The sequence below is a fragment of the Brassica napus genome, chromosome C3, assembly GCF_020379485.1.
Source record: "Brassica napus cultivar Da-Ae chromosome C3, Da-Ae, whole genome shotgun sequence".
NCBI lineage: Eukaryota > Viridiplantae > Streptophyta > Magnoliopsida > Brassicales > Brassicaceae > Brassica > Brassica napus.
Genome location: NC_063446.1, coordinates 66,663,153 through 66,677,826, shown reverse-complemented (window position 1 = coordinate 66,677,826; position 14,674 = coordinate 66,663,153). Strand labels below are relative to the sequence as shown.

Below are 14,674 nucleotides of genomic sequence, written 5' to 3'. Positions count from 1 at the left end.
AAGGCTCCACCTACAGACCCAGATGATCTGCCATAACCCTAGGTAGGATGCTGACTGATGCTCCTGTGTCGCACAAGGCATGTGGGAACTCAATACCCTTTACCGTGCAAGGTATTGCAAATTGCCCATGATCACTCTTCTTCTTCAATGTAATAATTTTCTTCATCTGTTCTCTGGCTTCACAGATCATTCTCCTAATGTTTTCTTCTGTCTCTCTAGTTTCTCTGAAGAACATCCACAATCTGTGGGTAAAATAAGCTTCATCGAATGGCTTATCTAGAGGAATCCTGAAGACTCTTTTTTGGAAACTTTCCTTTTCTTTTTCATTAGCCCTCCTCTTCAGATGTTTCGCCACTTTTTCTTTTCTTCTTTTTAGGGTTCTTCCCGTAGGAACCTTATCAACTTCCATAGAATCTGCTCCATCATCCGAAGGTGTCCTAACGGTCTCTGGTGGGTTTGCTAAAGGCTTGGGTTTGGGCCTGGGTGCATTAAGACGTTCAACATCTATCTTTGGCATCTGCACTCGGTACGTAAGAGGTGCTCGTCGATCGATGGATGCTGGAGGTTGTCTATCGATGGGAGTCTCTTGATGTCAATCGATGATGGGGTCAGATCGATCGATGTTTACGTAGACAGGGCTGGGCAGATGTCGGTGTTTTGCTGCGAACTCCTCGTGAGTCATGATCCTCACGGCATTGCAAGATGCGGTTGATTCCGTAGGTGTTGTCGATCGATGTCCAAGACAGGATGTTGATCGATTTTGGATGACCTCTGTCGACCGATGTTCATGGCTTGGCGTCGATCGACACTAATGTGATCCGCCAAAAATCATCAGACTTTCTACTTCGAAATCTCCTTCTTGCAGCTTGTCTTCCTTCAGCACTTGCCAGAAATCATCCCCAATGATGGCATTCACGTGGTGCTTCATCACATCATCTTCTACCCCTCTTGTCATGGCTCCCTGCCTCTTAACAGCTTCTCCTGTCTGAACCACCTGCATCTCCAGCTTCTTCACATGAGTGCTTAAAGTCTCAAACTTTGTGTTCAGGTTGGTGTAGATAGAATCAATCTTCCCATTGAAGTCCACTGTCATGCGCTGCTGTCCCTCAAGAACTCTATCAAGCATCTCCTCAATCTTTCTCTCTTGAGTTGGCGGTGGTGGCTTCTGGTAGTAGGAGCTTCCATAACCCGTGTTGTTGTTGTATTTGTTGTTGTAGTTGTTGTTGTAGAGTTTCTGGTGCTGCGAACTCTGGTTGAAATTGCCCATATTTTCATATGAGTTTATGTTTCCACCCTTGTTTCCAGAACCTTGGAATCCAGTTCCACTGATGAAGTTCACATCTGCTTCCTCTGCTCTACCCTCTGTGTCTACAGCCTCTGCATCTTCAACCAAGCAGACCTACTTCCTGAGAAGCTTGTGAACACTGTCCATCTTTGCTTTCACTTCATCCATCTGATCATTCCCAAGGATGGTGGCAGATCTCTTCCTCTCAAAGTAGTGTTCTTGGTGCTGTTGCTAGATGCTAGGTTTTCAGTGACCTTCACTGCCTCCTCTGGATTCCTAGTGTTGAAGTTCCCATTACTGAAAGCATCAACAGCCATCTGGTACTGCACCGCGATGCCTCTGTAGAAAGTACTGAGCAGTTGTACTTCATTGAATCCATGGTGTGGACAGTCTCTCAGGTAATACTTGAATCTGATCCAGGAGCTTCTAAATGATTCTGCAGGCTCCTGGGTGAATGTAGCGATCTTGCTCCTCGAGTCTTCAGCATGCGCTTCATCAAAGAAGTTGCATAAGAATGCATTCTTGATGTCGCTCTAGGATGTTAGAGATCCTGGTGGTAGCTACCTAAGCCAATGCGAAGCATCTCCAGCAAGTGAGTTTTTGAAGAGCTTGCATAGGAGGTAGTCTTCAGAGACCCCCTCGACTTTAATAGCAGATATAAGATCCTCGAACCTCTCCATATGGTCCATAGGATGCTCCTGAGATAACCCATAGTAGGGTGTATGTCCCACGAGTGTATAGTATTGCGGCTTCAACTCGAAATCCCTCTGAATAGTTGGAGGTCGAATGACTGATCTGTTGTTGTAGAACTGATGTGGATGGTTGTAGTCAGCCAATGTTCTCGGTCGAGCGGCCTCATCTACATGTAGAGTAGCGCATGTAGCATTAGTATCGGACTCAGGGATTGCAGCCCCCTGAACATCTATCCTCTGACCTGCTGCATTACGCAGATGACCCTCCTGGTCATGCAGGTCTTCTCTCTCATCACGTACAAGAATCAAATTCGCAACCATGTCTCTCGGTTCAGTATCGATCGATGTTTGGACGGATGTATTGATCGATCTCGGATGGAAGATGTTGGTCGACGGGAGATGAGTGTCTTCGGTCGACGGTGGTGAGCGAGTATCGGTCGACGGGACTAGTGCTTGGGTCGACGGTGGTTGACGAAAAACGAGCGACGAACAAGCATTGTTGTCGAACGATGAGGAGCACGCTTCTTTTCGGATTGAACGCTCTAAACTTGCAGGATCTGGTGAGAATAGAAGTCGAGTTTCCTTGTTGCTTGTAGTACTGCTGGGCATGTACCTGAAAATCCAAGAAAAAAATTTTATGTCAAAAACTTTTAAAAATTAAATCTAATAGGCGATCAAAGCTCCCCGGCAATGGCACCAAATTTGATATCACTCAAATTACCCTAAAGAGCGAATTTACTCTCTCAAATAAGAGGTTCAATTGCAGTACTTAGGGATCGAATCCACAAGGAGCTAGGGAATCTAATAAATCAAATGGGATTTTTTAAGTAGGATGGTTTAATGATTAAAATGTAAAATTGCAGTTTTGTTGAGAAAGTAATTGCTCGATTGATTGGTTGAGGTTTTGGTGCTTAAAAGGAAATATCTAGACTTAGTGTTTTTATTCAGAAAACTTGGAATTATAATCCTACAGATGCCTAATGAGTTGCATGCATGATAATGTAGAGCTCAACTACTAAACAACAAGTCAATCAGCTCTCGTGTTTCTGGACTTGATTATTAACTAGATCTAATGACCCAAACAAGAGTGTTCGATCAATAGCAAGTGTCGATCAATTATCCTGTAGGGATATCGATTGATACACCTTTCACTCCGTCGGTCGATTATCCAGTATGGATATCGATCGACGCGCTTCTAGTTAAGCTTTATGCGCGGGTTGAATGATGTTCACTAAGCTCACTAGATCAGCTCTCGCCTTACTCTAGCATGATTATTTGCTCAATTAAAATGATTTCAGGATGAGAATGAAGCTATCGCTTTTATCTAACAATCCTAGGGCAAGTTTTAGGTAGCTAATCTAGAATCATGCATTAATGACAATCCTAATGATTATTATCACAACTCAGCAATCTATAGTTGGGGCTAATCTTTCATAACCTATTTAAACCCTAAAATCTAACAATAGAACTACCCATACATGGCTAAACAATTCATAACAGTAATTAGGTAAGAAAACTTTATTAGAATAGTAAATAGATATCAATGGAGTTCCAATCACAAATATAACTTTGGATCTTCTCTCCAATCTATCAAAATCCTAAAAACTTTTTGTTGATAATAGTAAAACAATAAACACAAGAAATCACATTTTGCCTCGAACATGGTGGCAAAACTTATATAATTAGGTCAAAACTCGACAGAGGTAATTTTGTAAATTGGTGAAGACCTGGACTTCAAGTCGGCTGTGACCAAACGGACTTTCTGCGCGCTTCGCTGTCGATCGATGTTCTGATGTGAACGTCGATCGATATCCGTTCCTCAATATCGACCGATGGTCGAGCTCGATGGTCATCTCGGGTGCTTACTTCAAATATCTCCAAAATGCTTTAAAATCATCATTTATCTCTAAATCACTCATGATTTTATAAATATAATAAATAGACTTTATAATATAATAATTAGTAGTAAAAACACCTATAAACTATTGGTGAAAGTGGGTCAAATCCATGGTTATGACCTATGATTGAAAGCATATTTAAAGACGGGTTGAAAGTAGTTGGGTGCAAAACGCTTTCAATTATCAAACAAGGAATATGCGTATGAAATAGCTGTTTGAAATAGATATTTTTTTTTTTTTTGAAAAAATGTTTGAAATGGATATTTGAACAAATTTTTTTTTTAAAGCGGCTAAAAACTGTCTGAAATATAGTTCAGTTTGCCAAATATATTTATTTTTTTATTTACCATTCTTCATAATAGGTTTTTAGTTTTCTTTTCGTTATTTTAAAAAAAAAAATTGTATTCATCACATGTACGCAGGTTATATAAAACCATCAATTACAAATACAACTTTGGTTATTTATAAAGACAAACTTAAAATAATTCCAAACACAATCATCAATATAGACAATGAAGGTCCTATTAGGAAATGATGGTTTAGTTTATATATATTTAGTAATTTTTCTTTGGTTATTATTTTCCCATTTAGAGAAGGCAATATCATATCTTGTAAGTTGCAATCACACTATTCGATTTAACCCCACTATTTTAAGATCCTTGATATTTTTAATTCATCCTTTCACTAAATGATAAAAGAATGAGATGAAAATCAAAAAATTTAATAAAAACATCGACCCAACCCACATGGTTCTGTTGATTTAAAGGATGACCAATTTTATCATGAATAAACTCATGAAAGTGTCAGTTTTAACCGATATTCAAGAAATCTGTAGTCGATAAGTAGACGCTCTATAGAAGATTATCTATTAGATGGATTATATGGAACTTAAACGGGTCTAGGCGTTAACAAATTATTGATTTATTATATATATATATATATATATATTACATTTATATAAGATATTTTTGTTATTAGATTTAATTATAAAATTATTTTGATAAATTATCAAAATTAAATATATAAAACAAAAAGAATTAGATAAATTTATGGATTTTTACTACCATAATTACTTAATTTAACAAATTTAAACAGATTTAAAACGGTTTAAACTGGTTTTAAAAGGTTTAAACCGCTTTGAAAATCAGATTTAAAAAAATTGTTTCGGCTAAGACTGATTTGCCGCATAGGTGGAAGTCTAGACTCCGGTTAGACCGATTTTAGAACCATGGGTTTAACCGAGTTGATATCCAGCTATTATAAAAGTTTTACTAATACTAAGTGCAAGTTTTTATTCTGTTGTTTCTAGAAAGATAGTATTCTGTTATTTAAAAACATTTCTAAAGAAGGATTTTTAATTTACAGCTTCTATCAAAGTTTAAAATAAAATAAATGCATGTGCCTTTTTGTCATTACAACTCAACTAAGACTCTGAAATGCATGTGCCTTGAGGATTGAAATATTCATCCAAAAATATTTCAAAGTATATATATTCATTTAATCTAAAAATATTTCAAAGTATATTCATTCAAAAGTATCTCAAAAAAATCATTTTGAAATATTTTTGAATGAGTATTTCATCATTTGAGATATTTATTTATATTATCGTAGCTTTAGTGAAAGATTCTAAATTGAGAACCTTACATTACAGTCTACAGATGCTCTTATAATTCGTTTGCATCCCCGATTTGTAGATAAGACAGAACATCGATATTTAAACTCTTTTCATTGATATTTTAGTATTTTACTATGATTAGTTATTTGATATTTTATGTAACAATGATTTTTGTTTGTAACAATAATATTAAAACTATGTAATTTTTCATCCGAGATTCATAGTGGATTGATAGTATATCACCTGGCCCAGACACTATGTAAAATGCCATCAGTTAAGTTCGTAATTCTTCTTCAATCTTGTCTATTCCTTGACTTTCCCATTTTGTTGTTCTTTCCGTTCTTTTAACATAAACCTTCGGGTTTCATGTTTAAGAAACCAGTGATATAGTCTAAAATACAAAGTTATTACTCTTTCGGTTTCAATTTAGTTGTTTGTAGGATAAATTTTTTGTTTCAAAATAAATATTGTTTTATAACTTCAATGCATAATTTATTAGTTTTATATTCTAATCTATTTTTCTATTAGTTAAAATCTGTTTAGGTGTATTGTAATGATACATTAATTTTTTAAAATATGCAAAATTAAATATTTTTTTAATCTGTGTGTCAAAATCTAAAACGACAATTAAAATGAAATAGATGGAGTAATATGTTAAAGTCTAGAAATCGCAAAGAATTTTGATTTCTTCTTTTTTTTAAATTAATTATGAAGTCGTTTTGGAATTTTTTTTTTCCCTCGTAAATCTGAATATTTTTCTTGTTGTTAAAAATGTGTTATAGCTATCAAACACATTTAAGTATTACGTACGGAATCTAAGCTTGCTTCACCCTCCATAAATTATTAAATTCATCATGCATTTAATGTCTTTTCAGACATAAAATTAGACTCGAATATTGCTCTAAGGTTGGAACTTTGTTTTGGCTAGAAGTAGTAACTTGTTCTAAGAACATCTCTAGAAGCAACATTAAAACTTTAAATATAAGGTTTCAAGAGCAACCTCAAATTATAAGATTTACAACATTTCAAAATTTTATATTTTTTTCAGTCTCTACAGTTATAGCTTTCAAATAACCATGTTAACTTGTATATTTATCATTTTAACCTGTATACTATTATATTTCATAAATATTTTACATATAAAATGTTAGTTTCGAAAAATTTAAGCTTCTAACCTACATATAATTAATATAAATTTAAATATTATTTTAAAAATTCATTAATTGATCTTGTATAAAAATATTACAAAAACTTATATTGAGTAATTTGATATTTTACTTTTATTTGTGATTTAATTTGTGTGTTTTATAATTCTCATTTATTATAATATAATGTTAATACTATTTGTAATACTTTTAAATATATGTTTTATTATTCATACGGTATTGTAAATTTTATTAACTTTGATCAATTTTAAGGACTATAATGCAAACAATTTTTTTTTAAAAAAGATTTAAGGTTATACCATTGATGAACACCTCCTTCAAACCTCAATTTGAGGCTTATATTTATTTTAATGAAATGTGAAATATATTGATCAAGGTAGGAATAGACATTTACATGAAAGTAGGAAGCCAAAAAAAAAAATTTACAAGGCTGTAAAGTATGTTTCTTATTCTCCTATGTATTAAGCTGAGACTTCAAACCAACGATGCATCAATCTTGCATACTTATGATCAGCCTTATATCAAAGTGAAGTAATTTTGTTGTGCAATGCCTTATCAATTTGAGGTTTATCTTACCTTAAAATAAGGTTGTTTTCGGAGATGCTCTAAAATTTAATGATGATAAAAACATTACCTTATATGTATGTAGTTTAATTTTTTTCATTTCGAATATTTGGAATTATTTTTATTCAGATGTGAATTATGCGTTATTCATTTATAAAATTAGAAAAAGTTTTCTGAAATATCCAAGAATATCACAAAATTAAACTTTACTTCCAAAATATACCAATACTATATAATTAAAAGTTCAAAAAGGTACAAACAAATTTTAGGTTTAAGACGAATTCATAAACGTTTAGTTAGGGTTACTAAACTCATCATTTTAAATGTTTACTTAATTATCTATGAAAGTATTAGTCTCATCATATCTTAGAAAATCTCCACCTGCTACCTCTTTTTAAGCTTCTCTCTCTATCTCTTATATCAATAGTTTAATATATCGCATTTTCCTGATCAAGCTAAACAAGTCTAGTAACTATAGGGTTTGAAAAACAGGTAAATAAATCACTAATCAAGCCTCTCAATCCAATAATGAGCCGAGGTGGGAGCTCTGGAGGCGGACAAAGCTCACTAGGCTATCTTTTTGGATCAGACAATGAGACTCCAAAGAATCTCCCATCGGCTGCCCCAAAGCCTACACCACCATACGGCATAGATCCCACCGACGACGAAAAATCTGACCAAAAGCCTAAGATCTCTAACAACAACAACTACTACAGAGCTCAGGGCCAAAACTCTGGCAACTTCGTCACAGTAAGTCTTTATTTTTCTTCATATTCTGAATTAATCAAATTCTGTACCTTTTTCAAATATGAAAAATTGTGGGTTGAGCGAATATTATAATTTCAGGATCGTCCAACGACGAAGGTTAAGTCGGTTCCTGGTGGAGGTTCGTCTCTTGGATACTTGTTCGGAGTAAAGGAATGAAAATGAAGTCATATAACTAGGGTTTGTATTGTGATCTAGTGAGTATTTTATGTGTACTGAATCTACTGATCCTTATCTAGACCTCTACACTTCTTATTTATATGTATGTACGAAAACGTGTGTTTTGAGTTTGCAGTTGACTTGTTCAACTTGGCGAATAAATGGTTTCTAGTCATGGACATATATATATATATATATATATATATATATATATATATGCATCTTTAGTATGGTTTTTCTCATATATGAATATGCATTTCGGTATGCTTTTTCCCATCTATGTTGCCTATTGCTTCCTCTTTAGTAATTGGGAAAGTGGAGCTTCTTCTTTTGCACATGTCCAACGTAAACTAAATTGGACATTTTTATTTTTGAAACAAAGGAATATAATAACCACCGGGTGATTGTGATCGAGTGGTAAGGAGACGGGACTGAGACGCCAACACGTTTCAGGTTCGATCCACCTGCTGTTTGAAACTAAGTCACAATTATCCTGGTCACCTAACACGGATATGCGCATATGTTTTAGGGCTCATTTGAATACCCGGAGAGAGGGTCTATCCGTGGACTGCACTTCTCTTTGGGGATTAGTCTGGACCTTTCCATGGACCTGGGATACCCCAGATTAATAAAAAAAAAACAAAGGAATATAATAATTTGAAGCTCAAATACGTAGAAAACTGAATTTTATTTTTATGTAAAATGCTTACAATATACTAAATTAGAAGCAGTAAAACAGATTTTCAACTATTAGATCACAATTATTGATAAGTTAGTTTGAACATTAATTGTATAAATTTATTTCAGTCTTGTTTACACAAGTCAAATTATATAAAATTAACATGCTAGATTCTTCTTTCTTGCCTTTTTATCATTTAGAAATAATTTTTTTTTTTGAAAAGGTCATTTAGAAATATTATCGACAAATTAATTTCAAACAGGTTTGGAACGTTTTTAAGTTTGATGTAATTTCCAAATCGTTCGTTCCAGCAACGGTAGTGAAACACCGCATGGAAGCCACGTGGATTGATGTTAGGATCTGTTTGAAATTATGGGGTAAATTTGCAATAATGAAAACTATGTTGTTATTTTCTATAAATTTGTGTAAACTTTTTCCCCGAGTCCCGGACCTTCTCAAACCTTCCTCTACTAGTTACAACAAACTAACATTCTCCAAACTCAAAACAAGTATTCGATCGCTGAAGAAAAAGTTCTTACTGCCGGAGGAGTTGTGACTTTCAATTCATTTTGCTCGGTTGCTGAACTTGAAACCGGTAATAATCACCATCTTAATCTTGCACATTAATCTCTGTGATGCCTGTTTCTTTTTTTTCATTTGGTCTTCTCTTTTGTATTTTCTTCAAGGTATTAGACTTTCTCTTCTCATATGTTTCAGAAAGAGAGAGATCAAATATTATGCGGCCTTTTCCTGCTCCTATAGACAAGCTCAAACCAATATTTTCGGTTTCAAGATCACACGGTAACTCGTGTACCTTAATTCTTCAGTTTCAGTTTGTCACGAGGAAGAAAATAAAACAGAGTGATTTCTTTTTTTTTTTCTGAGAAGCAGGTAAAGTAGTGAGAACCATTATACCCAAGAAACTTGAGAACGTGAACAATAGCGAAAGAGAGACAATGAAGAAAACTGAGGAAACAGTAGACCCAGTGGTTGCCTTCAGTAAACCACCACCGTTTACACCATTTGTCGGTCCATTGCTCGTGTATTCGCTTCTTCAATCATGGTTTAGCGGCGATGAAGACCGCTAGTTACATCTTGGAATATATTTATGTAATTATGTATCATATGAGATGTCTGCATGCCAAAGTTTTCTTAACCATAATCTCTAAAATTTAGATATCAACCGAGTCTTTAGTAGGCAGAATCTTGTGAGATCTTAATGCATGTGTGGTGTTGTTTTAAGTCGATCACTTGTTTTTTTTTAAGTTTTGTGTGTTTGTGATCAAAAGAGTTTTGTAGTAATGCATCTAGTAAATAATAGTTAAAAAAAAACTGATCTGGTTTCACTCACTACTAATTTTGTTTTCGACCCATTTTTAGAGCACCAGATTGAAATTGCAAGCATCATTTGTTGTAACCAGTCTTCTTTGAAGCAGTCGAGATTCTCTCCACGCCTTGAATTTTGATCTTTTGCAATGTTACAAAAGGTGACTATATCCTTTGGTAAAAGCCAGTAACTAAACCGGTCAGAACCAGAACTAAACCACATTTTGCAGAGTTGAAATGATTAAGATTTGTTATGTTATTTTATTTCCTTTTGTCAAAAGACTGAAATAGAAATCACACATGAAAACCATCAAAGTAAAGATTCATCTGAAACAAATTACTTTCAAGAATGACCTTTTCCTGAATGTGAATCTGTTAGCTTAGTGCTGAAGTCCCAAACCTTCTTGGCCAATTCTGAATCTTGGCCAAATGATGATGGTTTAGTAATGTTGCAGTTTCTGAAGTATTCTCCTGTGACTCCTGCAACCTGAGGACTCAATGCTAAGTAGCAAGTTGTTGCCGCACCCTACAAAGTCCAGTACTAAACATATTAAACTAGATAACCAAACAAACCAAAGCAAGACCGGTCTATATCTTTAACGAGCACCAGTTCTCTCCTAGAATAGTTGAAACTGATAAAAGTATACCTGCGGAATAGTCTTTATGAAATAGCTAGCCAGTGCACTAACAGCTCCTACATCAAGCCAGTGACAGAGAGGATCATAAGCAAATCCAAAGTATGTATTTGTTTACAACATGTGCGTAACAGAAGAGAAGTTACCAGCTAAATAGCTATTGAAGTGGCGCCAAAGACTTGTCATAATGGCTCCTGGATGAAGTGAATTTACTGTTATATTGACTCCATCTTCCTGTTTTATGATCATACCAGAACTGAATCAACATAGGTTCTTGATTTGATAGATCCATTTCCTTGTTGTACTTACCTTCAGTTGCCTTGCAAGCTCGTTGGCGTGTAATACGTTGCAGAGTTTAGACTGACCATAAGCTGAAATGCTACTGTAACTGCAGTAGAAACAAAAGCAACGAACAATGTCACGTTTTTTTCAAGAAAAAAGACATGATATCGAAGAAGTACCTTGATACGTCGTTGATCTTATCAAACCGGACTCCTTCAGGATAGGAGAACCGATGAGCTTCTGATGATAGATTAACGATCCTTCCTTCTCGTTTGCTTTCACGTGATGTGTTCTTCATTGTATCTAGCAGAAGCTTGGTCAACAGAAAATGACCTGAAACATGATGATGATGATGATGATGATGAGACTATAAAGCTTAGGACAAAGGTATAGTAATCTTGGTTTGGTCTCTCTTAGCTCACCTAGATGGTTAGTTGCGAATTGCAGCTCAATATTGTCCTTAGAGAGCATGAAAGGACATGCCATTACCCCAGCGTTGTTGCTAACAAGATTTGAGAGATTACAAAACATTAAAACCGTCACAAAACACTAGACATGAACTACTGTGTTTCGAGAGCTTACATCAAGATGTTTAGTGGAAGACCAGTAGATTTGTAGTCAGATGCAAATCTCCTGACTGATTCAATTGAGCTGAGATCTAACTCCATGACGTCGAGTTTAGCACCAGGGACTTGATTGAGGATATCTTGCTTAACTTTAGCACCGGAGACAGTGTTCCTCACCGCCATAACCACGTGCACACCACGCAGTGCAAGAACACGCGCTGTCTCTACTCCTATACCACTCGATGCTCCTGAAAACATGAACGACGAAACAAAAGACAACTTAAGAAACCAAACAAAGTCCATAAAGCTCAATGCAGGGTAACAAACTAAGCTAGCTATTTTAATTTTATCTGTAAAAGAACATTGCTTATAAAATCTTATACACTCTGTCTCTGTTTCAGCTGAAACAGAGACAGAGTGTATAAGATTTTATAAGCAATGTTCTTTTACAGATCTCAAGTTCTCTCCCCTATCAGTGAAATGGTCCCAACCATGCTGGACACTAAAGTCACCAGGCAAAGACAGAATCCAATTCAAGAAAAGCTCATTAGAAAAAAGATTGTTACTTTATGACTCAACTATCCTAAGTGTAGGAGGGACAGTCAAAAGTCATATCATTTTTGCCTACAGGTGAAAGTCAAATCTGAGAGAGGAATAGAGAGGGCCCTAGATCTTAAAGTACAGAAAAGTAAACATATTTAGACAAAACTCAAGTTGTGAAAGAAAGATTTGATAGAAGAGAACCAGTGACAATAGCAGTGAGGCCAGTTCCGTCAACTCCATGAGTGACTTCTTCTGCAGTGGAACTAGACGAGAATCCAGATGCTCCTTTCGATCCCCAAAACCACATCTTTGAGGGTAACGAAAAACACTGTGACAGTCCTGTTGACTTATTTTAATGAACAAATAGGAAGAATAATAACCCGATGAGCTTACGTCTACGAACTAAGTCAAAAGTTTCTATTTTAAGATTCTTTTTTTTTTTAAGGATTTAACAAAATAGCTGAACAGCACATAATTTGAAAAGTAAAGTAGTTGGCCACGTGAACCAACCAACTAAATATTTGAACTGGAGACTTGGGAGAGGCCGCGCGAACGCAGGCCTCCGAGCCACAAATATTGACGCAGGCTCTCCCACTTGGGGAGACCTTAAGCTAAGTAACCTTCCGTTATGTGCAATGGAAGTCACTAGCTTAGGCCACTCTTCTTCAAGATCAAGAGTCGACCCCGTCCAGGTAAGTACCTTACAATGATCGACCATCTTCTTCTTTTATACCACGCAAAAGACGAGTGTACTAGAGTTATGCTTCCGATGTGGGAGTTACGCTTGTAGACATTATGTATCCTCAAGACAAAGTTTCGTACTTATGGGCCCCAGCATATGGGCCTAGGCTTAAGGCCTTCCTCGTTGAAACGTAGATTATTGTTCAAGCTTAACACAGTAATGGTTTACATTACTACAAACCTCCATTATAATCGGATAATCGTGTCTTACTCTTATAAGCGTATACCGGTTATTCGCTTAACACAGTAATTAACTCAAATTATCCGGTTAACATGTTTTAGACTTTTCTCACAAACCTCACACCAATTGTGTATTGCTTTTAACAACTGTAAACCTCACACCAATTGTTGTATTGCTTTTAACAACTGTGTTGTTATTGTGGACGAGAAAGATAAATTTTAAGCACGAAGAAGTAGACCAATAGATACAAGAAGTGCCTTTTCTGAAACCCCACAAACCTTAGCCAAGATTTTTATCTACATACGAAATTATTGTCCTTGGTAAACGGGTCCTAGGCTGAAGAAGTAAGAAATATGAATTCGTAGATGTTGACTTATTTTCGTCTAATGACCGATCTAAATCTAAGCCTCTAACCGGTTATCATTAAAAAAAAATACAAAACATAAGAAAAAAAATAACGAAAACAAATAAAACAAGAGAAAAATCTATTCATTTCCTAATTGGATAAAAAATAATGGTAATCTATTGTTTCTTAATGAACCATATGAAACAAATATTTCTTGTAAATGGAGTAAATTGTAATGAATTATAAGAAATTCACTATTCTCATTCATCCTTTTAGTCACCATCTAGAGTTTTAATATATTGGTTATAATTCCTACAATTTCGGACATTTTTTCATTTTGATAATGAATTTGTGTTTTATTGTCTAATACTACAACACTAATCTTCTAAAAACTTGGGATTTCTTTGCCAATAAAAATTTATAAATAAAATAATACCCATATTTCTTGTAAATCATAAATGCATACTTTTATTAATTTCTAAGTAAATTTTGCTTAATAAATATTTTTCCTGATGTGATGTTAAGTTCTTTGACTTGTTAAAAAAAATTATTCGACCACAAATGATTGGATTTATTTACGATTACATTAATAGCATTATTATACATTCTCTTGCATCCTTCAATTTCTTTTTTCTTTTTGCATCCTTCAATTTCCTGAAGTTTTAAAAATTAAATTTAAAATATTACCCTTATTCAGGTTGACCAAAATCTCTTAATTGATTCCAAATATATTAAACTTAAACATATTTATTATAAATAATAAATTATTATATTTTAAAATAGTGGATAGCATTTATTGGTGGATCTATATCAATTATATTAATATTTTAGAGGTTCTATTTAAAAAAAAAAGTCCACATAAAAGCACATAACGTACGTGAAAGTTCGAACACTTCCAAATTTGAATTTTCCTTTTTGGAAAATTTTGAATTTTGTTTTATTAATAAGTGTGATGATTTTCTAAATGCTCTGCCAGCAAGTCTACTTTCTAAAATAAATTTAATCGAAAGACCATCATGCTTCTTATATATCTTTTACTAACTAAACGAGGAAAATATGATGAAGTTAGTTTCTCATCAGAAATAAATGCATTCACAGTACGAGACTTTGTCCCCGTTGAAAATGATGCTAGTGATTCACAAATTGGCATGCATGTTATTCCATAAGTCAAGGCCAAGACTAGTCCTTTCGATTTTTCGGATATCCGTTGGATTTGTTTCGATACATTGTT

At 34.6% G+C, this 14,674-nt stretch overlaps 2 protein-coding genes and 1 non-coding gene across 8 annotated transcripts; 1 reads left to right on the top strand and 2 right to left on the bottom strand.

Annotated features, from left to right (window-relative positions):
• Nucleotides 1–7,611: 7,611 nt before the first annotated feature.
• Nucleotides 7,612–10,125, top strand: LOC106421788 (protein SPIRAL1-like 5). Of its 6 annotated transcripts, none has more exons than XM_048752899.1 (4): nucleotides 7,612–7,970; nucleotides 8,067–9,418; nucleotides 9,541–9,624; nucleotides 9,715–10,125. In XM_048752899.1, exons 1-2 carry the CDS (start codon nucleotides 7,749–7,751, stop codon nucleotides 8,142–8,144), a joined length of 300 nt encoding a protein of 99 aa, XP_048608856.1. In that variant the 5' UTR covers nucleotides 7,612–7,748; the 3' UTR covers nucleotides 8,145–9,418; nucleotides 9,541–9,624; nucleotides 9,715–10,125. The 6 variants fall into 6 exon arrangements, with proteins under 6 accessions (XP_048608856.1, XP_048608858.1, XP_048608860.1 ...); XM_048752901.1 differs by having other exon boundaries at nucleotides 9,712–10,125; XM_048752903.1 differs by having other exon boundaries at nucleotides 9,517–9,624.
• Nucleotides 10,126–10,387: 262 nt separating this feature from the next.
• On the bottom strand, nucleotides 10,388–12,876 carry LOC106427278 (short-chain dehydrogenase TIC 32, chloroplastic-like). The gene is made up of 8 exons (XM_013862652.3): nucleotides 12,377–12,876; nucleotides 11,649–11,880; nucleotides 11,489–11,568; nucleotides 11,246–11,399; nucleotides 11,094–11,172; nucleotides 10,931–11,018; nucleotides 10,797–10,843; nucleotides 10,388–10,675 (listed from the first exon to the last, which is right to left on the bottom strand). The coding sequence occupies exons 1-8, from the start codon at nucleotides 12,480–12,482 to the stop codon at nucleotides 10,493–10,495; spliced, it is 969 nt and encodes a 322-aa protein (XP_013718106.1). The 5' UTR covers nucleotides 12,483–12,876; the 3' UTR covers nucleotides 10,388–10,492.
• LOC125584651 lies at nucleotides 12,713–12,875 on the bottom strand. The gene has a single exon (XR_007321561.1). It is a non-coding gene; the product is annotated as a U1 spliceosomal RNA (small nuclear RNA).
• Nucleotides 12,877–14,674: the final 1,798 nt, after the last annotated feature.

Bases quoted from the DNA above. Each gene is read 5' to 3' on its own strand.
- LOC106421788 (XM_048752899.1), top strand. From the start codon at position 7,749: ATGAGCCGAGGTGGGAGCTCTGGAGGCGGACAAAGCTCACTAGGCTAT. The intron at 7,971-8,066 runs GTAAGTCTTTAT...TTATAATTTCAG, and splicing joins ACTCTGGCAACTTCGTCACA to GATCGTCCAACGACGAAGGT.
- LOC106427278 (XM_013862652.3), bottom strand. From the start codon at position 12,482: ATGTGGTTTTGGGGATCGAAAGGAGCATCTGGATTCTCGTCTAGTTCC. The intron at 11,881-12,376 runs GTTCTCTTCTAT...TCATGTTTTCAG, and splicing joins CCTCACTGCTATTGTCACTG to GAGCATCGAGTGGTATAGGA. The intron at 11,400-11,488 runs GTGAGCTAAGAG...ATCATGTTTCAG, and splicing joins ATTCGCAACTAACCATCTAG to GTCATTTTCTGTTGACCAAG.